Here is a 27,426-nt window from a genome sequence, read left to right as displayed (position 1 = left end):
CATCCATTGCACAACTATAATACAGATTTCAAGCAAAATTTTTAAGGGGAATCTTACTGGAACATGTCCAACATTTTTTTTTAAATAAATTACCTATTTCAAGAAATTATTTATGATTGTCGAACGCTGTGGTCGAACGTCTGTGTGAAATTTGACATTTATGAATTGACGTTTACCTTTACGTTTTGCAGTTTGCTGTATTTTGAGATAAATTACAAATTACAATCCATAATTTGCGAATAAGTTTAGGACCTCAGTTCATAATAAAGATTAAATATGAAAGTAAATCCAGAGAAAGTATCCTTGGAAATCGACCAAGGAATTAATGAAAGCGAAGAGAGAAGATGGGGCTTATCACTGCGTGAAGTTTATAAACATGGTCTAGCATTTTATAAAGGTAAGATAGGAAATACCTATATACAAGGATATAATAATATATTTCAATGTATTTTGATTAAGCTCAGGTAATTTTAAAATTCAATTTTGATGCAGCATCATTATCAGGAGTTACAGGAGTGACGAATTTAAGTGAGAATACTCGGTCAATTTTTACTTCACAATATTCCTTTTTTATATGAAAAATACGTTTTCGTGGCATAAATTGATAAAATGGCATTAATGAATTGTGACGGCAATGTTTTTAGGCATAAATTTATGCATACTCAATTAATAGTCAGTTACTTGCTGAAAATATGTGAATTTATATTCATATAAAATAAACACACAATGTTACAATATTATTTCCCTAAATTATGAAACCATTTATGAAACTTGCACTATTTCAATACAAAATTATTTTATGCTATAGGTCATTACTGCTATAAAAGGTTTGTTTGTTCAATAATAAACGAGTTGGGATATCATATACCTATTAAGGCCTAATTGGAGTTATAAACATTTTTTTTTAATAGAGTAATTTAAAACAAAACAGAAGAAAATTTTTGTACTGATTATAAATAATGCAATTATTTTAAGCCTATGCTTATTCCAATTAAGCTTAATTAACTTAGATATTTCTTTACAGATAAAGAGGGCAAGGCAATGCACTTAAGTTATGAAGATAGATTAAAATTAGTGGCATATACACAACAGGCAGCTCATGGGCCGTTGGATGTTAATTCTGCGACACCATTGGGAGTTTTGGATGTTATAGGAAGAGATAGACGAGCAGCATGGCAGTCGCTGGGGCAGACGTCGCAAACACAGGCTATGGCCGGATTTGTGCATACAATAGACAGGTATTATAATTACGTTCTTGGTATGGTTGTATACAATTTTTGATCAAATTATTTTTTTTGTTTTTGTGGAATATAATTATTATTTACGAATATGTAATAATAAATTTTTAATTATTTTCGGCTCCCTTTTTTTCTTTCATATTATGTAATGTGTCTTTTTCTGCAGATTATGTCCCTTGTTCAGACCATACATTGAAGCAATTCAGAAAGACCTTGAAGATAAAAAACAACAAGAGTAAGTTTTATACATACTATTAATAATTGCTCTTTTCCTAATCATTTTAGAATTCATAAAACCCTTTTTTTATTTTATTTCTAGGATGAAGAAAGAACTAGATGAAAAACGTCATGTAGAACTAGAAAATAGGATAATACTTGAAGAACAAAAACAAACAAGAACTAAGCTAACAGAGGAGCAGCAAGTGTGAGTAAATGTATAATCTACTTTACATAAACTGTTTAAAACTGATAAATTTTACAAATAATGATAGAAAATATTTTTTTTTTTTCCTTTTACCATCTATCAATGATTACCACATTAGTAAATACAAAAGTGTACAAAAAAAATATGGCATTTTTATCAATGTACCTAAATTGCCAATTGCCATGACTTAATTCTCCTACATAGAAAGGATGTATTTAATTTATTTATTTTATTGCAATTCAATAATAGAAATCGATGAAATTTTTTTTCAGGCAAAGGATAAAAGACGCGCTCAACGCGCAGTCTTACGAACAGTTTTTGCAATATGCACAACAGCAGTTTCCAGGCAATTTCGATCAACAAGCCGTACTTATACGCCAATTGCAAGATCAACATTACCAGCAGTATATACAACAGTTGGCCGTAGATGAAAGACTAGCGAATTCTAATATAAATTGCAAAGAAGACTTGGAGAAAGAAAACATTGAAGTTACAAAGGATTGTAACTCGAATGAAACTGAAAATATTCTGGATAATAAGTATGTTTCCTCATTACCACAGGTTTTAGTTTCCCCAAACATTTAATTTGTATTATTTTAAAATAGTTTTCAATAAAGATTTATTTATTTATTGGATTGGATCTTTGTTCATAAATTTAAGTTTAATTATATTGACTACACAATTTTATGGTCGTATATGATTTTCAGATCAATGCAAACACTGGAAAAAGCTGAAATAAGTGATTATAATGACGAATCAAGAGAAGATGAAGGTGAATCAGAAATTGATGGTAAGTCCACATAACCACCTTAGGGCCGATTTTTCAATGCTTGGTTAAAACTTATCCGTCCAATAAAGTATTACATGATAAAATTAAAATGTCACGTAAACTGTCAAATACGGGCAATTAGAATGCGTTTTTAAAATGGTAGTTTTATACATTATTCCACGAATAAGTTTTAACCAAGGATTGAAAAATCAGCCCTTAGACACATAAAACTGAAAGAATATAATAAATTCAATCTCTCTGGCGGGTCACGAGTGGCCGAGTTGGTCAGGCATCCGCCCCGGAATGGTGCGAAAGGATGCGGGTTCGAGTCCCGCCTCGTGATCGAATTTTTTCTATTCTTTATTCTTTATAAATTTATATTTATAAAGCATTTGAATGCCATAAAAACCAAAAATATCAATTTCAAGTCCACATAATTTATGTTATAATGGAATAGTAGTCGAATATTATATGTATTAGGTGAAGCCGCGGTTTCAAAAACCTGATTTAATAGATATATTTTTTCTCTTTCAATATTTTCAAATTTTTATTTATATTTCTTTCCAACCTAGACGGTCTACCGGGCGTGGAAGAAGCACGTATGTGGACTCGCAGTGAAGTGGAAGAGTTCAAGGAATCGGCCCGTGCCCACGGCGGCATGTTGACCGTGGGCCACGGGGAGACGGTCACGGTCAGAGTGCCCACGCACCAGCGGGCCAGGTCCATTTGTTGGGAGTTTGCGACCGACCACTATGATATTGGTATGTTATATGGAGCTAATAAAGAAATAAATTATAATATGGTATATATTCATTTATTTTTACTAAGTGACGGAATAAATTGTGGATGTACTTCTACGATTCGATTTCCACAGTAACTTGGCATGCGAGAATAAATAAAGATTTTCACGATTTTATTTCTCTTTCTAACCAAAGGGTAATGCCAAATTGTATTGGAATAAAAGAGAATGTATAAAAGATATAAAACGTGAATACTTTTTAGGTTTCGGTCTGCACTTTGAATGGAGCAAATCTCCCACAACTGAAGTGACAGTACACGTCTCTGAGTCTGATGATGATGACGATGGTGATGATGATGATTATGGTGAAGAAGGTAATTCATCATTAATTTTAATTAATGTTTTATTATATTTCATTAATTATTATAAAAACTCGGAATAGGTTGCAGTCATTGCCCTTAGTTTAATATCTAGTGAAATGGCGAAACATGCAATATTTTACTTTAATTGTAACATTTTTTGCAAATTAATTAGACATAACGACATAAGATATAAATAAAGACTTATAAATTAAGATAAAATGCTAATAATAAATTGCTACCCCATTTTTTAATGTTAATTTATTTTTGGTTTCATTTTGAATTCGAAACATATTTATTTAAATATTTTGACTACAGAGTACACAATCCGTGGGACAGATCCAGAAATCGGTGCAGATAAAAGAGTTTTGGCGAACTCGAGGCCACTAGTTAGCCTCGTAGTCCCCATATACAGACGCGACTGTCACACTGAGGTATGTATATTATGAGTTATTCTTTATATCAAACATGAAAAGGGGGGCCAATTTGAATTTTAAAAATGAAAAAGAATAGAACAAGCATCTGTTGAAGCGAAAATGGACAGCTAAGCCAGTCACAATACCGACTAATAAAAAAAATCTTTATACTAGTGATTACTACAGTAGATAGAGTAGAAAAGAAAAATAATGATTCAAAAGTGGGTAGGTGAAGTGCTTTGTTTACCGTTGTTCTGAATCACATGTCCCAAAGACGATTTACATGGCTCATTGGTGATGCATTGTGTATGTTGAATTAAGCTGGCTGTTACAGACACTGTGACAAACTCTTCACAGACGTGAATGAACAAGAAAAATTAATATGTTTAGTTGCTGTTAGTCCATAATATTAGCCTAGCTATGAATCGGACTGCATGACGTTGCCCGAAACATAGCTAGGCTAGTATTATGGACTAACAACATCTAAACATATAACAGCAAATAATAATATCTAAGTTGTAACATTTTATTTATAAATTTTTGAAGGTATATGCTGGTTCTCACACGTATCCCGGAGAAGGCGTCTATTTACTTAAGTTTGATAACACATACAGTTTATGGCGATCGAAAACTTTATATTATAAAGTTTACTACATTCAATAAATTATGACACTGACTCATATTCGATGTTGTTATAAAAACTATTTAAGAATATTAAATGTAAATAAAACTGACTTCTCAAATGCAACTCAATTTAAGCTATATTCTGTTGGTACAAAGTGCATAATTAAATAACCGATTAAGAAGTAAAGAGCCTAAAATTGAGTATTATTTGAGAATTTGGATATATGTAATAGCTATTATATGTGTAGTAAATTATTATAATTATCTTATTATGCCACCTCTAATAAATTATAATTTATTTAATAGAAGATTTCTCTCCGTAAAAATATGAACACTTGAAACTCCGAATTATACTATCACAAATTGTTTGTCTGTAAAAACATTTATTTTAAACATGACATACTTAGTCGATAAGATGGATGTATAAACTATATCACTGTGCAATAAAGAAGAGTCTAAAATAATTGAGGCTGTTGCCCAACAAAATATTTATGGATAAACTTATATTTTTGTTTCAAGTAAAACTAGTGTTTCCCACTACTTATTATTTCTATGTAAGAAACAATGTGTATTGATGTTTTAGATTGTAAATGTGTTGGTTATCATAACTTTAAAATTTTAACATAATATAAGCACATTAGGTTTTGGAAAGAAATAGACTTGAAGAATATTAATAGGTCCCCTTGTATATGTGCATTATTTATTTAAAGTACATTATACCACATCAACTCTATTTATGTCCATATAAATGCCATAGTAATCTAAACAATTGAATATGTTATGAACCTATGTAACAATTATTAACCTTACATCGTTTGTGTTTTATGTCACTGTTTATAAATAATTTATAGATATCTTTTATATACTTAGCGTACTTGTATCTAGTTAGCATAGTAATTGTTTCGTTGATATATTATACGTTTGTAAAAGTAGTTTAAATCCATACTAGAAGTATTATATGTGACTATTATGCATTTGTTACGATTATAGTATTAGAAATTAGAAGAATTTTAATTATTTATAGGTCCTCTATTCATTATGTTATATTATTATTATATTTATTAAATAAATACATTATTCTTGTTATATATTTGTGCTGTGAAACATTATAGCGATCTAAGATTTGTACTTAAAGCCATTCTCTAAATTTGAACACTTTATATTTTATTTAATAATAATTAATAGCTTGGCAAAAACAGTTTGACATGGTGAGAGGTGAAACTTATTTTTATTTCATAAAATCTAGATAAACAAAAATCAAATATCAAAACTGTTTTCGTCTTGCTATATGGTGTAGCCATACGCTTCTAAGTGCCAAGTGGCAGCTTCATTTTCCCTAATCTTTTTTGTCAAACTATAAAACGATTCAGTTTCAAAATAAAAATAATAGGATTATGAATTGAATTTAATCTAAATTGTTAGAAAAAAATAATTTATGTCACAAATTATAGTTTATGTAGATTGTACACAAGTGTAATTTATGTAAACACCTCAAACAGTAGAATATTCCAGATATATGTCAATATTGTAGAAAGAAGAAACTCTAGAAAGATTTTATTTCCAACTGGATTGTGAGTGATTGAGAATTGATATTTCACGCAATTAAATAAATGTATTTGTATGTATTTATTTACGTTTGTTTTAATTTTATCTACGGTCTACCCTATATATAAATATTTGTTTACCAATTTGAAAAAGATTTAAGGAATTTAAATATATAAAATATTTACAATAATAAAAACTGATACATTGTACGATATTGGAATGTGTATAGGTCTACCAGAATCTGATGGCATATTTATATTTAAGAAATATAAGATTTTCATGTGGCAATTTATTTGACAACTATCAAATTGGTTGTCAAATTATTTGTCTTTTTTGCAGTTGATAAGTAATTTTTAGGATTTTGTCTATAAAATCTTCGAAAATGTCGAAAAAGCCGCTGTGATCACAAGCAAGAGGTGTTGTTTATAATGTGTATAGAAAAATATTTGATGAAGAAGGGTCAAACACATCACAATTTTCAATTTAGAAGATTTTATTGGTAAATTGGACTAACCCACTTTGATACTTTTAATTAAAAAATATTATATGTAGGTAACTATAATATTGTTTGTTGATTGGAATATAATTTTATGAAAACTTATAACAGGAGTTTCCAATACGGCTATTCGTCAAGTCCAAGCTGACCAAGTCAATTTTATAATGTGTGTATCTGTTAATACTTACGAAAATAAACATAGTTTTATTTTACTTTTATTTTATTTTATAAAAAATTATAAGCAGTCTAGTTTTCTATAGGTCTACCAGAATCTGATGGCATATTTATATTTAAGAAATAAAAGATTTTCATGTGGCAACTTATTTGACAACTATCAAATTGGTTGTCAAATTATTTGTCTTTTTTGCAGTTGATATATAATTTTTAGGATTTTGTCTAAAAAATCTTCGAAAATGTCGAAAAAGCCGCTGTGATCACAAGCAAGAGGTGTTGTTTATAATGTGTATAGAAAAATATTTGATGAAGAAGGGTCAAACACATCACAATTTTCAATTTAGAATATTTTATTGGTAAATTGGACTTACCCGCTTTGATACTTTTAATTAAAAAAATATTATATGTAGGTAACTATGATATTGTTTGTTGATTGGAATATAATTATATGAAAACTTATTACAGGAGTTTCCAATACGGCTATTCGTCAAGTCCAAGCTGTCCAAGTCAATTTTATAATGTGTGTATCTGTTAATACTTACGAAAATAAACATAGTTTTATTTTACTTTTATTTTATTTTTTAAAAAATTATAAGCAGTCTAGTTTTCTATCGATATAACATCGATATTTTCACATGGCATAATGATAATGAACATACAAATATAGGTATGTGTAAATAATAATATTATGTATTACCTGTGTAAAAGTAATATGTATATTATACATGTAAGTATGTACCTACATAATATTAAGTGGATATCTCATTATTAAGTACAGTATTGTCCACTTATGTAATGTGACTAATGATATAAACTAAAAAATAAGCAGTATCAAGATCGTTCAGTCCATTTTCCCTAGGGTTGCACACTCAAAATTTTGATTTCCCTAATTGCCATCAGATTCTGGTTTACCTATATCTATATAACATCGATATTTTCACATGGCATAATGATAATGAACATACAAATATAGATATGTGTAAATAATAATATGTATTACCTGTGTAAAAGTAATATGTATATTATACATGTAAGTATGTACCTACATAATATTAAGTGGATATCTCATTATTAAGTACAGTATTGTCCACTTATGTAATGTGACTAATGATATTGAGAACAAACTAAAAAATAAGCAGTATCAAGATCGTTCAGTCCATTTTCCCTAGGGTTGCACACTCAAAATTTTGATTTCCCTAATTGCCATCAGATTCTGGTTTACCTATAGTAAAAAACCGACTAAACCTGTTCCTTTCTAATATTTAATTTGCATTTTATCAAGCAGGATGAGATATCTAAAACAAAATAATATGGTAACATTCTAAAATTAAAAAAGTTAGCCGTCAGATAATAGATGCCAGTGTTCTGTCAGCAGTGTCAGCTGTGAGTCGCGCGATTGGTCGCGCGTCGCCTTGACTCTTGTGACTTGTGGTTGTGGCCTTTGTGGCTATTTGATTGTGTGAGATATGACAGGGATTTGACAGCTATGTTTTTGTTTTTATTAACTAAAATTTAAAAATTTAATTTCACAATGCTGCAAAATTTGATTTTTAAAGGTTTTGACGTGAAAATAACAAGCAGAACAACAAAATTCCTTCGCAAAATACCTGTCCACACTCGACCTTGTAAGCACTGTGGTTCCAGGTTATATTCTAGTTCTAGTTATAAATTTGGAGTGTTACCGAATAATTATGAAAGAACTTTGTGTAGCAAAAATAACATTTATATTTTAAAAACAAGACATTATACAAGTCAAGTGGATGCTCAGAAAAAAAGCGACCAGATTGAGACAGTAAAAGATAAAACTGTTGTTACTACAAATGTGAAGTTAAAGTCTTCAGAATTGAAGAGATTGTTTGGTTTAGCTGCACCAGAAAAATGGACTCTGACTGGTAATTCGTCTGTCATGAAAAGATATCAAAAACTCATAATAGATTATCAAATCTTAAAAACTTTGCATGTATGCAAATTTATGAGTAAAATTACTGGTTATGTTAATCACTTTAAACCAGTCATTTCTTTACTCAATAAAAAGCACTTATTATTTTAAAATATAATATGTATAATAATGATCCAAAAGTCACTTAATGGAATAATAAATATATTAATGTGTAAATTTTACAAAAATGAAAAATGTGTATCTTTAATAACTTACTGAGACACACTGCCTGTGAGCATTCACAGAAAAAATGTAATTATTTCGAAATTTCCAGGTGCAATTGGTTTTCTTGTTATATCGTCAGGTGTGACAATGGCAATACCATTCTCTCTCGGAAAAGTGTTAGATATAATTTATAACACAACAAGTGATTTGGGAGCTGCGCGGGAAAAACTAGATTCGCTATGCCTAATGCTATGTGGAGTGTTCCTTCTTGGCGGATTATGCAATTTTGGACGAGTATACTTGATGTCAATATCGGGTAAACAATGGTATATTTATAAGTCAGTTGTAAATATAGTTTTCCTTCTAACTATATTATCATAGCAAACATGTTTAGAGTACACCAAATTACTTTTAATTTGGTATTATGTTTCTTTACTTATTCAAAAAATTATCATTTTGTAGGTTATTTTTAATATCTGATGAAGATAACATCAGATAGGAAAACAACGGTCTATCAATATTATATTGATTAATGTTATATTATATTGCTTATAGGTTCTGAGTAATGAATCGCCAAAATGAGAAATGTTTAAGTATGTTGTTTAACTAATGATAATTATTGTTATTAAAACATTTACCAACCTTTTTGCAATAGAATGGTTTAAAAGTAGATTTTTTTTTTATTAATTCAGAACAAACTTCTATTACTTCATAATTTGTTTAAATTTAGTACCTATATATCTATATCACCATTACCGGCAATGAAATAAATCTTTTCCCTATCTATAATATATGATTATTTAACAATAATACTTGTGGATGTGTGAAACATTTCTAATCAGCAGATCAAAGCTCAGTAATATTGCAAAAAATATCAATTTCTGTTATCTTAAACAAAACTTTGTATTAAGTCTAGATAATGAATCTATTTTGTTCAACTCTAGTTATCCAGGCTAACCTTGTTATCATATTATTTTTTATTTAGTTTAGGGAAGCTGTTTTATAGTATGTACCTATTGGCAAAGTTATAACTGTACTGAAAGAAAAGCATGTAGTATGTATACTACATGTTACATGCACACTGGTTTATTATCTTTATATTATGATGATAATTACATACTAAGTAATGTTTACATACATTTTCACACCTGGAAAGTTAAATTTAATTGTGATATTTTTGTCATTAATGTACTTATAATGATTGTTTCCCTACATGTCACTTAAGAATCTCCTTTAAAATTCTGGGTATAATTCATCTGATGTTCATACTGGTTAAAATTTTTAATATCTCCAATTCCGTATCCATAAAAAAAAGTTTCTGAAACAAAAAAAGGGAACAATCATCTGGAAAGGCTATCCAGTTGAAAATGTTCTACAAAATGTTCCCATTTTTTTATTTCACTAGTAAAATTATTAATCCATTTCAGGTCAAAGAATGACACAGTCGCTTCGTAAGCAAGTTTTTGGCGCTATATTACGACAGGAACCACAATGGTTCGGCAAGAATTCCACAGGTGAATTAGTAAATAGATTGTCTGCGGATACTCAGTTGGTAGGACGCAACTTGAGTCAGAATGTTAGCGATGGATTGAGGTCGCTGTTTATGGTCGGTGCTGGGACGGGTATGATGGTAAATGTTTCCTTTCATTAAATAACGCAACAAAAATACTATATTACTCTGAAAATAAATGATTAACATTTTAAAATATAACAGACTAAAAATATACCGGCCTCCTCTTTTTTTAGAAGTCGGTTAAAAATATGGCTTTGTCGTTTTTTGCTTTTTCTCAGCAATCGAAATTCTACGCTTTCGATTTTAAGTTCGTATAGATTTTTGAATTTTTTTTCCAACTTCAATAACATAAATTATTACTGTGAATGTGATACCAATTGTCAATATGAATAATAATATATAAATTATAACAACTAATATTCCTCTATATTTTTTTAGTTCTATATGTCGCCATCATTAGCCCTGATAGGACTTTTGGTTGTACCACCAGTGTCAATGCTGGCTGTAATATATGGACGATTTGTAAGAAGTATAACGAGACAGATGCAGGATTCTTTAGCTGAAACCAGTGAGGTGAGCTATAATTGACTTTATCTCATCGTTATTTCTTTTCCCTCTCCTTACACAAAACACCTATATTTTGGTTGAAAAGTGTGTTAATTTTTTTAAAGATTTACAATGCATATATAGAATAATTATAATGAATTCAATATATTTGTATTGTACTATTGCAGTTAGCTGAAGAGAAAATATCGAATATAAAAACAGTAAAAGCATTTAGTAAAGAGAAAAAAGAATGTGAATCATATGCACAAAGGATTGAAAATTTGTTGCAATTAGCCTACAAGGAATCACTAGCAGTTGGCAGTTTCTATGGTTTGGTAAGTATATTGAGTTTTTAAGTATGAATTTAGTAAAAATTCAGTCTCATTTAAATATATTTTTTATAAATATAATTTTTTTTATTTTGGTTTTTTGAATTGATTTAATTTTTATCCTTTTTTTTTAATTTTTATTTTCAGACAGGTTTATCTGGTAACACAATAATCATATTAGTACTTTACTACGGAGGTGGCATGGTCGCGACGGAAGAATTAACTGTCGGCAATCTTACATCGTTCCTGCTTTATGCGGCGTATGTTGGCATTAGTATTGGCGGCTTGAGCAGTTTTTATACAGAAATGAATAAGGGTATCGGTGCTGCTACGAGACTTTGGCAGATTATCGATAGGGAACCTAAAATACCTGTATCAGGTAAGCTAAAATAGAAAAAGAAAACATTTTTTTAATTTTAGGGGACCCTCATTCTAAAATATACCTATTTTTATCATCAAAAAAATTACCTGTTTCATGTATGTCTATATAAACCTTAATATGTAGGTATGTTTTTTTTTTGCTTTTTACAGGTGGCCTAAGACCAGCAGAACGGCCTAGAGGCGAGATTCTTCTAGAAAACATAAACTTTTCATATGGTGGGCAGCCAATGATCAAGGGATTGAACTTACATCTCTTGCCCGGGAAGTCTGTAGCCTTGGTTGGAAGGTCTGGTTGTGGAAAAAGTACGATAGCATCACTAATTTTGAGGTTATATGACCCGGAGCAAGGCAGGATACTATTGGATGGTGTGGATATAAGGAAACTCGATCCTGTATGGTTGAGGAGCCATATAGGTTTTGTTAGTCAGGTAATTGAGTGTTTTTTTTATGTATTAATTACGCAAACAGGTTTTTGATCAATATTTAGAGATTTTTTCCCTGTCTTAAAAACTTGTATCGCTTTGATATCTCTTATTATAATATTAAGTATCTCTGACAGGCATTATATTTTTTTTACATTTCAAACATTTAAAAAATGCTATTAAATTATAAATGCATAAGCATTGCTATTACGTCAGTTTTTATTAGTGTTATTAAAATTGTATAGTGTTATTATGTTAAAATATTGTATCTTATTGTATGTAACAGGAGCCGGTTTTGTTCACTGGATCTATAAAAGAAAATATTCTTTATGGCCTTGTTGATGAAGAATCAGTGGATGAAGAAAACAAGGTAAAGTCTGATTTATTTATATTTTTGTGTACATATACATTTCCACACTAAATACTGTCTTTTTTTGTCGTTATTTTAACTAGTTTCCATTTTTATTAACAAACTACAAAACTACGCTTTACCACATCTGCACAAATTTGTATGCACGCATATATTTCGTACCTATAAAAAAAGACATAGTTCATATTATGACCGCTTAGTTCCTTGCCGTACAAGATCAAACGTAAAATATGAATATCGTTAACATAACTGCGCGGCACGCTGCGTAAAGATATTTGGACACTCCATAACGCAAGTTTTTTAACCCCGTGGTTCAAACACACGCCTGTGGAAAGCATTCGTAAAAACACCACTAAAACCCTTAGGTGGTAATGATTTTTTTTAAGCTATTGCATAGCTTCTATCGCGGGCCTTGAGCGCGGGGACCGAATCGAGAAATTCCGTAACGAAAAACCTCACGCTCCCCCACTCCGATGGGCGGAGGTGTGGCTTGAAAGTGTGGAGGAAGGAAGGTAGAATTCCTTCATCGAAAAAGGAGATTTCTCGACCAGTCTACTCGACTGGCCGGCCGTTATGGCCCCAATGGATGATGTCGGAAAGTTGTATATATAGCTCTGTACCGAAAAAATTTCGCTTGCGCGATTCAGAGCCAGGTGTCGCTACAAAGGCATAGCATGCAATAGCTGTACCGCGGCAGTCCCCGAGTGCCACACGTCGTTTTTTTTGTGTTAAAACAAATGTTTTAATTTATCAATGAATTCACCAAGGAACCAGCCTGGCTCGTAGCGGCCCGAGCAGCACAGCTCCAAGAGCTGGCCAGCCTCAGCAGCGCGGGGTGGGAGCGGCCGGTGGGCGCGGGCGGCTCCGAGCTCAGCGGCGGGCAGAAGCAGCGCGTCGCCATCGCGCGGGCCATCGTTAAGGTGTCTCATCATAATATACTAGCTTACCGCCTGCGGATTCGCCCGCTTTCTCTGAAACTATTTGAGATTTAAACTATCCTATCTCTCAAATTGGATCAAACTGAACATGGTGTGCGAATTTTATTATAATCGGTTAAGTGGTTTAGGAGTCCATTCAGGAAAAACATTGTGACACGAGATTTATATATATTAAGATATTACTAGCTGTGACTGCAGTGCTCTGTTGGTCTTAGCGTGATGATATAACCTAACACGCTCGTCGCTTCGCTCCTCGCTACCTATTTGAATATTTACGCTGGCCGCTGCCGTGACTCGCTCGCTTCGCTCGCTTGGCTCGTGCGGCCTATGCCTTTCTTCGATAAATGGGTTATCTATCGAACACTGAAATAAATTTCAAATCGGAGCAGTAGTTCCTGAGATTAGCGCATTCAAACAAACAAAATCTTCAGCTTTATAATATTAGTATAGATTATTTATTTATGTGTGGTACGGGAGCACAGCTAGTCAGCCTCAGCAGTGCCGGCAATGTCATAAGTTGGATTGGTGATTTAACGCGAAAGAATTTTGGTCATTGGTCATTAATTTTTTTATTCATTGATTTACTTACAGAGAGTGAAATATATTACCGAGCGATGTATGGCTGCATGTTTTTGTTTTAATCTCTGGTCGATCCGGACGCAGCCGGGGGCGTACGCTTCGTAGGGAAATATTCTACATACGAAATATCAGTCCAATCGGTTACTAGGTTAAGTCTGTAAATATAAATAAGAAATTCTAAAAATCTACCCATATAACAAATACAAATATGTATAATCATTCATTACACTATAATTATAGCTGTACATTATTTTATTTTCCTATCTCATTTAAATACTCTGATTGAAGACAATAGCCCGTAAAAATTTACGCTAAAGTATTTACGTTATCAACGTCAGACATTTTTTAGTTCACGTGAAGAGGGTCAAGGATTTAGTACAAGATAACTAACGTTGGTTTTCAATTTGTGCTAATAAATCATAAATAACAAATATGTCTCATTTGATAACAATAAGATATTTAATATTAATTCGTCATATTATTATAGTATCACGAATTTTCATTCGTATGTCGTTGTAATGGCGATTGAAATTTTTCTAAATAAAAAAAAAACCTTTTTTTTTACAGAATCCAAAAATCCTCATACTCGACGAAGCTACCTCAGCCCTAGATGCATATTCAGAATATTTAGTAGACAAGGCTCTAAAGGAAATTAGCAGAGAGCGAACGGTTTTGACAATAGCGCATAGACTAAGTACGATACAGTCGGCGGACGAAGTCGCGGTAATTGGTAATGGTGTGATTATGGAAAAGGGACCTTATAAAGAATTGATTGAGAAACCGAACGGTTATTTTAGGGAACTTATCACGCACCAAGCTTTCGCGCAACCGAAATCAGAAAAGAATAAATTGAATGTGAAATGATTGATCGCGGATAATAGAATTATGGGGTTTTGAAAGTGAACTATAGGTGGCAAGATTCTTAATTTTTTATTTTGTGATTTTTTTCTTAATTATATTTGGAATGTATTTTTTAATTTTGTGGATGTGGATGAAAAATTTGTCTTCCTGATATTTAATCTTGGATTTGGCTATAGTTCATCTTCAAGATTGTATTCCAGTTGTAAAGCATTATTTGTTATGAAGCAATTTGTTTAATGCCTTTAAAACATAGCTATTGCTAAGTTACAAAACATTATAATATGAAAAGTATTTTTCTAAAGTCACAATAAGATACGATGCTTTATTATTATATAACGTAGTTTAAAATTAATTGTTGATGCTTAATAGTCAATGATTCTCTGTTGATTTTTTAAAGAAATACCTATATTTGTTATAGATCGTTCTTAAAAATAAAATATGTTGTAGTAAATATAAATATTATATAATGTGTATACAATTATCTTGTAAAAAATGTAAGAAAGAATTTATTTGCTTAACAAGTACAATATGATATTTATTTCTGTTCCTTATTCATGTTAATTGTCTAAGGATCACATCACTGCCATATATTCACATTTTTGTATAAAATATTTAATTAAGACCTTTTTTATTTATAAACTAGCTTCCGCCCGCGACTCCGTCCGCGCGGATGTCGGTCTTCGCGTGGATGGTTAATTTCTCCATTTTGAGTACCTAATTCTGACAATGACATCTTATAAATATCTATTGGACCCAAATACGGCTAGGCTTATAATAATACGCAACATGTGTTCGCGGTTCTACAGAACAACGTGTATGGATAAAACTGAAAAATTAAGATAATTTTTTTTCTACGTATTTTTCCAGGATAAAAAGTATCCTATTTTACGCCCAGGATAATAAGGTATAATTATACCAAGTTTCATCGAAATCGAACCGTTAGTTTTCACGTGATGCCTTCACATACAGACAGACAGACAGACAGACAAAATTTTTTTTAATCACATATTTGGGTTTGGTATTGATCCAGTAACACCAACTGGTATTTATTTTTTCAATATTTTCAATGTACAGAATTGACCCTTCTACAGATTTATTATATGTATAGATTTATGTTATATTTATTTATAGTAACATCAAGGACCTATAGTATAATAATATATGTATGATTTTTCGCTGTGGACAGTTTTGGTGAAGAGTTTAAATGAAAAGTATAGGTATTGTTGTTCTATATTTTGTTATGTTATTGTAAATGACAAAGTGCATTCAAATACGTCGTTTAGCATTGACTGAGTAAACGGTCTTAATGAAGCAATGATTGTATTGGATGCACTAATAAACTATGCGTTGAACTTTGAAACAAAGGTTTTATATGTTTTTTTTGTTGTTAATTTATCTTGTGATATGGGTGGCAAGTGACATTTTGTGTATGTAAAATTTTAAAGAATTATGTACAAATTTATTTAATAGTATAGATATAACGGGTAATGGAATAAAATATAAATTAATTGGATGAAATAAAAAGCTATTGTTATTATTCAATCATTTTTATATTCCTTATTATATAAGCATAAGTACATACATTATTTTAGGTACAAAATAATTTAGAGTTGTTAATTTTAGTTTATTTGTTGTTGTTAAAACTAGGCGAAAAGACAGGTTAGTAATTATTTTGTTATCAAATACAATTATTAATATTAACACTATTCTTAATATTTTTGTAATTTTTCAGATTGCAATCAACTTGCGACTTCGACAGTTAGGTAAGTCTTATTAAAATAGCATTATTTACTAATAAGACTCATTCATTGAGTGTTATATTAATTAATATGCTGAGATAACAATAAACTACGAGCAATTATGATGATTAGATGATAAAGCTGTTGGATGACCTTAAAATGATTGATTATTACTAGCCCTAGTTATTGCATGACTACTTGTTTTATATTAACGATTTGTTCTTTTAATGCAATTCAATTTATCTAGCACAACACCGCTTATAAATTAAATATGTATAATTAAATTAAAAAATATATTAAATTATATAATTAAAATACCTAAGAATGAGTTTGAAAAATATGTAGATTGTAGGGTGGTATAAAATGATACAAATGTACACAAGTAGTATCAGATTTGTGTGTGTGTTCAAAGTCCCAATGTAATTCGATGTCTCCATTTTCGTATTGGGACAGGAATTACAATGTTGATATTATGTACCTATTCTCTCTTTTATATGTAATTAATTTAAATGGCTTTATAACGTAGGTATATAATTCATAATTCTATGAAAGATATTTTTGTATGTTGATAAGATATAAGATAAGAAGATGTCTCATACACCTGTTATCAGAGGACAAAATGAAAACAATAACAGTCGGCACTACATGATGCATTTATTTAAATAGTAATAAAATAGTAAAGTGGACCTTGCCCTGTGAGAGGCAGACGTCAGTCGTCGTAGTCCAACTCACGCGCCAACATTATAGCCAGCAACATTCACGCGTTGTTTCTTCGCGGGAAAACATACACCGCGAAATGTCTTCTTTGAAAATTTTGCGCGGGAAAATTGCGCGCCAAATCCTAAAAAATTTAACCGCCCAAAATGATAGTTGCCATATTAAAACCAATAATGTAGTGAACAATTTATCAAGGTGTTTGGCTACACAGACTGCACCTGCTTTGAAAAATAATGTTTTAACTTCTCTGTATGGAGATATTGAAGTGGGTAATGAAACCTTGCCGGAATTTGTTTTTAGGGATTTTGAACTATGGCCGGACATGCCTTGCGTGGTGAGTAAAAATTACTTCGTTTGCGTGATGTATGTTATAATTACTTTTAAATAATATTATTTATTATACCATTGTTAGATACCATTTAAAATTTAGTATCAATATCAATTAATCTTTATAGGTAACGTTTAGTATATTTAATTTTGAAGTGTAAAATATTGAATATACAGTAAGCAAGTTGATGTTTCCAAAAAAAAAAAAAAACAGTAAAAATTATATTAATTGTTTTGTGCTATTGGTTGCTGAGTGCTGACAGTACAAAGTTCAAAATACCATGTCTATTTCAACGCGCGTGTTGTGTAGGTAGGGAATCTTATGAATTAAAAATACTTTATATTGAACTTTGAGTCTAAAACAAAACGAGTGAATGACGATTATTTCATTACATGATTACAATAATGCACCCATGCCAACATTAGTTTAGGAAAGTGTATATTGACGATTTAAAAGAAAGGGTAAACTTTGATCTTTGAAACTTGTTTATAAATAAACTTCAATGGTGCCGTCTTCATCGATTTCATGTGCCAAAAGTCTTGCGAGTTCGAAATACGTGCGTGCTTGCGGTTGTTTATTTATATGACGTAAAATATATTATATATATTTAATATTTTGAAATTGATTAACATCTATCCAAAGATCAGAATTCTATAACATTTACAATTGGTAAAAATTAAACTCTTTTCCTATAAAAGGTTTTTATTAAATTCGAGACACAACTGAGAACATCATTTTGAGAGGAAATTCTAAGCATCTTGTTATCAATCTATGACATATATTTTGTAATCAATAAGTAATTAAATAATGACCGATTCTTAATTGATGATGACTGATGAGTAGGTAAAGTATGTTTACTTTATTAATATACCGGTCGGCAGCAGCGGTCATTTCTACACTAGTAAATATTATAAAATATATGATTAATAGATATTTATTTTACAAAAAAGTCTGCATAATCATTAAAAAACAAAAATATAAGGTGTCCTTTTTGTCTATGCGTACACACTACACACTATATTAAAAAAAATTACTAAATAGATAGCTGTAAAGGTATTCTCAGACTTCAGCTACCAAAACCTTTGCCTAAAAAGTTCATTAATTATAGAGCGTACTGCGTAAGATAGATATCTTATACCAATTTGAATTAGATCTATAATCGCGTAGATATCTCTATTCGATTAAATTAAACAGTCTCATATTTTAAATAGTAAAATCGTGATCATTGATAAGTTACGCAAGTTCTTGACAATAAACTGTGCACGTGTGTTAAGGCGAAATACAAATACTTACCTCGTCAGTAGTCCTGTAATCTTTATGTTATCATTCATTATCTCTACAGTTAGGTTACTAGGCGTTACTACTAGTCAAACTAAGTATATGAATGATCGTGAAATAGTTGAAAACTAAATGTAGTTCATACCAAGATTGAGCTAACTGGTTCTAGTATTATTTGTGACTAGACTTGCTCAAGCTTGGACTTTGATCGCAGCTACTTTTTGTAACAAACTGCATTTAAAGGCTGTACTTAACTAATATCATACCTACAGACGACTTTCATAAAAGGATACCTTAGGAATGATGAATAGACCTTAGGAAATAAGCACAACTTAATATATATTTTTTTAATTGTCTCTTTAGTTCATTTTTGGTAAAATATGTAAGCACTCGTAGTAGTTCAGGATACATCGCCCATTTTTGCAAGTGACTACTATCAAGCTGATTTTCCGTTTGTAGCTTTATTTTGATGAGACACCGAATAATTTCGTGTACGAAACTCTCGATTGTGGTAGCTAACAGAGATAACAAGGATAATTTTTTTTGATTTGATGGTTCTCCAATATTTATTACGCAATTTGTAGGACAATATGTCTGTTGAATTATATAAACATTAACTAAGTGAAAACAAAAAAATCAGCTTGTTAGTAATCATTTATGATGACCTCGTTATCGATACACTTTGGAAAGGGGGACTCTTTGAACCAACCATAGATTTTGTAGGACAAATATTTTTTCGAATAATTTAGGTAATTATCTTGAGATTGAACGAAAAATAAAATTCAGTTAGTAATAAATATTTGAGAACCATCAAATCAAAATTTTTTATCCTTGTTATCTCTGTTAGCTACCACAATCGAGACTACACGAAACGAACACGTACACGAAATTATTGGGCGTCTCATCAAAATAAAGCTACAAACGGAAAATTAGCTTGATAGTAGTCACTTGCAAAAATGGGCGATGTATCCTGAACTATAGGTAGATAAGATCTTTAAAAAATAGGTCCTACGCTATCTTTGAAAAATACTAGAACATCTTTAAAACTAGTTAATTATTTATATTTGTAAAATATTGACTGCTTTAATGAACGACATTATTTAAATAAAATGAAGATAATTCAACTTTAACGAACATAACTTTTAAAAATTCTTACAATAAACTGCTACAAATCCAATAGAGAGTAAGTTATACGCACGTTAATAAACGATTTACATTTAAAACCGTGCAATTTATGCGCAACATTTAAACGTTTATGGCTAATTTTAATCAATCAATTTTACCTTCAATGCCACTACACATTATACAGTTTACTAGCACCACCATATATGATAAAAGCCGTAAGATGTCGTTGTTTTAAATGAATTCCGCACCTAATGCCTTACATCTTGCTAACTCCATATTATAGGTACTCGTATATTATTAATCTGTCTCATGACCTGTTTATTTTTTGTGCTAAATATGGTTGAAGGAAATATGTTTAAGAATGCAAACTACAAAAGATAAATTATGTTACCAGTTTCTATGTACTTAATACATAAAAGGTGTTCACTTTTTAGTTTTAATTATTTATACACTCGTTCTATGAGAAAATCCTTATTTCACAGTAAACAAATATAACTTTTTTCTTCAGACTTGCGGTGCATCAGGCCGCTCTTACGAATATGGGATGATGAGGCTGATGATAGAGCGATGTGCGAACGCTCTCGCCGGCCATTTGAAGATGGCGTCTGGAGAACGAATCGGTCTCATCCTACCCAACATACCGGAGTTTGTAGTGCTTATACATGGTGCTATGAGAGCCGGCTTGGTGGTTACTTTTGCTAACCCATTGTACACTCCTGGTGAGTAAAAACAAGATGCTTGTACGAGATTGTAAGGTAAACGAAAGCGTAGACTAGTGCGAGTTTGTGGCTAATGTTCGAATCATCTAATAGCCTAACACTTGGGTGTAAATTTAATTACATTTCAATTTGCAAAAGTTAATTGAATATATATACAATATGTAGTTCTATGGGTAGAGACGATACGGAGTGTGGGGACAAAGTGCAAACACACAGACCGGATAATAGGTAGCACGGAGTGGGTAATTTTTATATAATTAGTTCTATAAACATTTATAACAATGTGAGCTCGTTGATCCGACGGCATGTTCAAAGGTCGGAATTAGTCAGCAATTTTAAAGCCATAAGTAAAGATAGGTTCCACAGAATTAATCTGTGTACACTGAACAATGTTAAACGCATGTTTAACGTTTTTAATAATGGGTTATGGGGAAAACAATGCACTTAAATCTTTTAATTGGATATACCTAGGTAACTTGCTTTAAAATGGTATAAGTACTTATTTATTATACAAAAAAATAAATATCTAGATTCTAGTTGAATAGGTACTTCTATATTTAGAATTATTTAAATATAATCTCTTTATAATCTAGATAAGACCCGATGACATAAGAATAGCTTCCTTCCTTACATATTATTTTAACTTTCTATTCAGTACTTATTTCTTTTTCATACAGATGAAGTTCGTCGCCAATTCATGGATTGCAATGTGAAGGCGATCGCTACGATAGAAATGTTCATGCCTGTCGCGCTAGAAGTTAGCAAGGCTCTCAAAGATTACAAAGGCACAATCTGGGTGGGTGGAGAGGATGATAAAACTAAAGGTAAGGACTAAGGATACTTTTCCCTTACTTATAGTTTTAATATCTTAAAACTTAATTAACATGCTATCCTTTCCTTATATTTTTGAAGTGAAACTTTTTTATCGGGATTGGAAAAAAATTTAGTGTAACATTTTTTCGTTACGCGTGACATTTTTCCGTTACGCGCCATCTTTTTCTTATCCCTACCACGCGTGATTCGACGTATTTCTGTAAAGTTGCATATAATAAATTATTTTTTGAAAAATAAGGTCATAAAGAAGTTTCATTCTTACGTGTGCACACTAGTACACGCACACATTTTTTTTAAAGTGGGGAACTATTTCATAATATGATAGTTATGACTTATGGTTGTATGCTATTCGCTCACGATATGACCAACGAGAATAAAGAACATTTACGATGAAGTCGCTTGTATAAGCTAAAGGATTCATTTATATGAATCCTAGTCATAATTCAGACCATTTAAATACTAGGGTATTAAATTTAATTATTATAATTATTTTTTTCAGGTGTATATGGCCTCCGTTCTCTATTAATGGCGGATCACGAAGCAGACCTTCCAACAGTGAATGCAGATGACGTATGCTTAATACCATATTCTAGTGGAACTACTGGCCTGCCAAAGGGTGTGATGCTCACACATAAGAACCTGGTTAGCAACTTGAAGCAAGTACAAGTCGCTAAGTTTATGAAGTATGATGGGGAGAAAGGTAATACATTTTATTATATTTTTTTTGGAGCTCGGATTAGTGGTAGACTATATTATGTCATTGTTATGATCGTTGATTCTAGAGTTAGGTACCTACTTATTACTGACAAATTATGATATTTTGCATACGTTCTTAAGTTCATGGTACATCGGTTTTTGCAACGTCATTGATGTGTTTGAAACTCATCAATTTGTCAACAAAACACCAGAATCCTCAAAATATAAATAATACAATTGTAAAAATGTTAATTATTCGAAAAATTAATACATAAATCATATTTTCAGGTAAAGGAGATTGTATCTTAACAGTTCCACCGTTCTTCCATATCTATGGTTTTAACGGTATTTTGAACTATAACCTAGTTCTAGGATACCACATTGTATCTATACCTAAGTAAGTAAATTAAAACTATTATAGGAAATTATCGCATTGAATTTGATATTTGGTTTTACGGCATTCAAATGCTTTATAAAATATAAAAGAAAAGCAAGCTTTTGGGCAAGCGTCCGCCCCGGATTGGCGTCGTGGACGCGGTTCGAATCCCGCCTCGTGATCGAATTTTTTCTTATCTTTATAAATTTATTTTATCGCATTGCCTAAATATGCAAATCTTCTTTGTAGTGTAGATATAACTGAAATAGTTTCCGATATTACCAAACTTTATAGGTATTTAATTTTATTTATTGTTACATGAAATAACAATAAAATGACATATCAATACTATTTTTGTAAAATGGTTTAATAAAACGTTATCTTTATTGAGCTAATACGTAGTCTGTATGCTAATAATATGTTTATTTAGTATTTCTGTAATTTATTACGATGAAAATGAACTAGGTGCAGTTCACAGAATTGATTACAAAACAAAATCAATGCGCGGATGTCGATCTTTGATTTCTATTGTTCATATTTCAAATACAATTCACATCTTAGCGAATTTGTAACACAGCGTAAAGACACGTTAAATGAAGAGAATAAAACTGTTTTCCATTAAATTTACAAATACGTATTTTTGTTGATTTTATGAGACTCATATAATATTGTACTGAGACTCTCAATCAATCAATTAACCGATTTTTAGAAAAAAGCTGTATAAAGATTTTTTAGAATTAAAATAAATTAAGACTGTTTTCACTATTAAATAAATTATTACTATTAACTATAGAGAGAACAGTCTTATTTTATTTTAATTTCTATCATTTATTTCTATTTTCTTAATATGTATATCATTTTTACTAAGATTTCAGCAAATTATTATCTATGAAGCCTTGAAGCACGAATTTTATGAATCTTAAAATTAAACGTTTCAATATCGAATAAGTAATTTAAATAGATAAATAAATTAGTAGTAATCGAAGCTGTGTGCAAAATATACTTTAGTATTGCAATGTACCTAGTATTTAACGTAATATGTATTTTTCTTTCAGATTCACACCAGATGACTACATCAAGTGTTTAGTAGAATATAAACCAACGACGTTATTCGTAGTGCCATCACTATTAGCCTTTTTGGCAACACATCCAGCTGTGAAGAAGGAATATTTGCAATCCATAGAAACCATAATGGTAGGAGCTGCTCCCACTACGGACAGCATGCTAGAGAAATTCCTACTTAAATGCGAGAAAACTAAGGAACAGATTAAGTTGTTGCAAGGTATTGATTTCTCTATTTGTAGTCTTATTAGCGTAAAATACAATAACGGCTGGACCAATTTGGCTATTTTCTTTAAAATTTTTGGTAAAACCCAAGGAAAGCTGTTATTGAGGAGAGAAAACACGGTAAAGGGTCAATAGGGCAGAACAGTATCTGCCGAGGCAGCTAGTAATATATATTTAACATTTCGACCTATAAAACATGTACTTAATATTTTTTTAATATTCTCTGATGTATAAAATGCTCTAAACATCAATTAAGTGCACTTAAAAAATCTAGCTCCTATTCACTATATGACACTACTAGCTTTCCGCCTGCGGCTTCGCCCGCGTTTTCAAAGAAAAACCCGCCTAGTTGCCGTGGGATTTCCTGGATAGCCAATCTTACTCGTGGATAATGTAGCTTTGGAATGGTGAAAGAATTTTTAAAATCGGTCCATTAGTTTATGAGCCTATTCATTACAATCAAACAAACAAACAAAGTTTTCCTCTTTATAATATAAGTGTAGATTTATATACTAATTTTTAATTATAATTTCCAGGTTACGGTATGACAGAAAGTTCCCCCGTAACGTTGCTAACCCCATACATATATCCGTACGATAAGATTGGCTCAGTGGGCCAACTCGTGCCGTCCACACAGGCGCGGATCGTATCGCTCGCTACGGGAGAGGCCCTGGGGCCACATGAGTCTGGGGAGTTGTGGTTGAAGGGACCACAGGTGAGGTTTCATTTACCATAGGGAAAAATTTTACCTAAAAAATATAGTTACAGTTAAAAAAATGCTAGGAAAATAATAATGGTGTTTTTTAAAATAGAATTATTTTAAGTATGCTCATTTAATGTAAACTTAATTTAATTTGTAAGAAATTTGCACGCCATTTAAAATGGCAGTATATGTGAGATAAATATTGTAAATTACCATATACGAGCAATTAAACATATTTGATTTAATTTAATTTCTAGTTAATATTGTTTCTTTTTTTTGTAAAAAAAAAAAAAACACCAACAAAAACATTTACATTTAAATTGCCATTACAGAAAAATTTATTTTGTTTAAATCCGCTCTGAGCAACTTTATTTCTAAATATTTAATTCTTACGCTTATATTTTATTATAATAAAAAAAATTACATTACAGGTAATGAAAGGTTACTGGAACAACGAGAAAGCAACAAAAGAAACAGTGGACAGCGACGGGTGGCTCCATACTGGTGATGTTGCGTTCTACGACAAGGATCATTATTTCTTTATCGTTGATAGGACTAAGGAACTCATCAAAGTTAAAGGAAACCAGGTAAATATGAATTACATTTTGTTACATAATATTCGTACTGTAAAAAATCAAATAAGCGTGTCTGCCGAGCACACATATCAGAAGTGAAACTTCTTTGGCAAGATTCAAATGATATATGTAACGGTATTGCCATATTGACACGTCCTTGAAATTTTTCTCTCAACGCGCCTTAAGTAGTTTCACTTCAAAAATATTGAATATTTAAGAAAATAACAGTGTCTATTGAACTCATCCCCGATTTTTTATCGAATTGACTACATAAAATAAGTGACATGTGAAAATTTATATTTATTATCCATACTAATATTATAAATGCGAAAGTAACTCTGTCTGTCTGTCTGTCTGTTACTCAATCACGCCTTAACTACTGAACCAATTTGCATGAAATTTGGTATAGAGATATTTTGGTACCCGAGAAAGGACATAGGCTACTTTTTACCCCGGGAAATAGGATAAGTTTAATCCCGGAAATCCCACGGGAACGGGAACTATACTACTATAATTACGGGTTTTTCTTAGACTGCGCGGGCGAAGCTGCGGGTGGAAAGCTAGTATTTATATATTTTCTAAACAGGATTGTAGTTTCAAAACTTAAAATTTATTTTTATAGGTCTCGCCGACTGAAATCGAGAGTATCATAATGGAACAACCAGAAGTGGCAGACGTCGCTGTAGTCGGCATGCCCGACGCGTTGGCGGGAGAAGTGCCCAAAGCGTTCGTCGTTCTGAAACCGAACCATAAACTAACAGAGAAACAAGTTTACGACATAGTCGCTAATAAACTGACCAAATACAAACACTTAGAGGGCGGCGTCGCGTTTCTAGACGCAATACCGCGAAACGCAGCCGGCAAAATTATGAGGAATGAACTGAAAGTTTTAGGAAGAAAAAAATAGATAATAGATGTAATAAATAAATTTGCTTTGTTTGTACTTAATTACAACATAGTGTATGATGTTAGCTTACCGTGTGAATGTAATGAAAACCATTTGTAAATTATGTTGAAATAATTTCAGATCAACTTTTAAAAGAGGCGACTAATTATTATTATATACACATTGTATATTTTATTGTGTTATGGTCTGATGCATGGATAATAAATAATGTATGTGAGTTTCATAAATGTAGGTATCCCAAATTGAAAGCGGTCAAGAAATAAATTTATAATAATTATGGTAAACAAGACTAAATCATAAAGGCAGCTCTGATAAAAAATAAGTTAATATCCAGAACATATATAATGTTAAAACACAGAATAAATTCCATTATTACGAAGAGCCTTCAATCATACAATTTTTTACCATAATTAATTAAATTTGGTAAAATGTCAAGTACCTAAATGTGGAATCGATTTTTAATAAAGACCGCCGTATTTTGATATTATATTTTAGTTAAATACCTAGTTGTAAGCGAATAGTTTTATAAGGTAACATGAGTAGGAAGTTATATTTTTATTAATTTTGATACAAATAATACCTATATCTAACTAAATGAAGTATTTGAAATATTGTTTATTGAAAATAAAATTTTATTGTTGTTACATGTTTCTTATTTATCAATTATACCTTTCCCTTTTATACAACTACTTATTCTCAAAAGCTCATCATTTAGTTTGAAGGCGTTTAACATTTAAGCCGATACTACAAACACATTCCTCGTACATTATTGGTGAAAAAGCACCCTAAGTATGATCACATCACGAGGAAATGGGAAGAGGGAAATGTGTCGTTCGAGAATATCTAGCTGTGTGAGAATGCGTTGAAATGCTCTATGCTATTACTCAAAATTATAGAACTACTAGGTAATACTTCGCACACATCTGTCGCTTGTTTTGCATGCGCAAAAAATCTAGCACCACCGAGTCGTTCACAACAGAGCTGTGCTGAGCGTGGTGAAATTAATGCAACGATATGATTGGTTCTTAAAAACACATCCCTCGCATATCTTTGGTGAATAAACACCCTTATACTTTAACTGTCACTACTGCATGCAAGCTCCTTGCACAAATCAGCTATTTTCATATATTGTGTAGGTAAACACAGTCGAGCATAGCTGCATAGTTAAGCCTGCCTGAATCTGACAAGAAAATCCAACACAATTTGATTTACTTGCATGTAATAATTATTTTAGAAAAGGGCCTCTGGGGCTATTAAATAATAAATTGGCACATGTGAACAAAAAATCATTGAGAATACTAATTGCTATGACTGA

General features: G+C 31.2%; 3 protein-coding genes and 1 non-coding gene across 4 annotated transcripts; all 4 read left to right on the top strand.

Annotated features, from left to right (window-relative positions):
* The first annotated feature begins 183 nt into the window (after window positions 1-183).
* LOC123697473 (Golgi resident protein GCP60) lies at window positions 184-6,198 on the top strand. The gene is made up of 10 exons (XM_045644000.1): window positions 184-397; window positions 1,025-1,238; window positions 1,405-1,473; window positions 1,558-1,662; window positions 1,935-2,201; window positions 2,370-2,452; window positions 3,004-3,192; window positions 3,434-3,544; window positions 3,848-3,963; window positions 4,492-6,198. Exons 1-10 carry the CDS (start codon window positions 277-279, stop codon window positions 4,606-4,608), a joined length of 1,392 nt encoding a protein of 463 aa, XP_045499956.1. The 5' UTR covers window positions 184-276; the 3' UTR covers window positions 4,609-6,198.
* On the top strand, window positions 2,698-2,774 carry Trnap-cgg. Its single transcript is given in 2 exon segments — window positions 2,698-2,734; window positions 2,739-2,774. It is a non-coding gene; the product is annotated as a tRNA-Pro (tRNA).
* A 2,006-nt stretch (window positions 6,199-8,204) lies between the features above and the next one.
* On the top strand, window positions 8,205-15,523 carry LOC123697212 (ATP-binding cassette sub-family B member 10, mitochondrial). Its single transcript, XM_045643646.1, has 10 exons — window positions 8,205-8,676; window positions 8,998-9,204; window positions 10,316-10,518; window positions 10,840-10,974; window positions 11,136-11,282; window positions 11,424-11,655; window positions 11,808-12,085; window positions 12,366-12,449; window positions 13,217-13,369; window positions 14,534-15,523. Exons 1-10 carry the CDS (start codon window positions 8,316-8,318, stop codon window positions 14,828-14,830), a joined length of 2,097 nt encoding a protein of 698 aa, XP_045499602.1. The 5' UTR covers window positions 8,205-8,315; the 3' UTR covers window positions 14,831-15,523.
* A 1,742-nt stretch (window positions 15,524-17,265) lies between these two features.
* Window positions 17,266-26,755, top strand: LOC123697213 (probable 4-coumarate--CoA ligase 1). The gene is made up of 9 exons (XM_045643647.1): window positions 17,266-17,617; window positions 20,523-20,733; window positions 21,411-21,557; window positions 22,067-22,267; window positions 22,552-22,660; window positions 23,695-23,921; window positions 24,463-24,641; window positions 25,061-25,216; window positions 25,827-26,755. Exons 1-9 carry the CDS (start codon window positions 17,363-17,365, stop codon window positions 26,109-26,111), a joined length of 1,770 nt encoding a protein of 589 aa, XP_045499603.1. The 5' UTR covers window positions 17,266-17,362; the 3' UTR covers window positions 26,112-26,755.
* The last annotated feature ends 671 nt before the right edge of the window (window positions 26,756-27,426 follow it).

This window comes from Colias croceus, chromosome 14 (genome assembly GCF_905220415.1).
Source record: "Colias croceus chromosome 14, ilColCroc2.1".
In the NCBI taxonomy this organism is placed as follows: Eukaryota; Metazoa; Arthropoda; class Insecta; order Lepidoptera; family Pieridae; genus Colias; species Colias croceus.
Note: the sequence above shows the minus strand (reverse complement) of the source record. Positions and strands in the feature narration are given on the sequence as shown.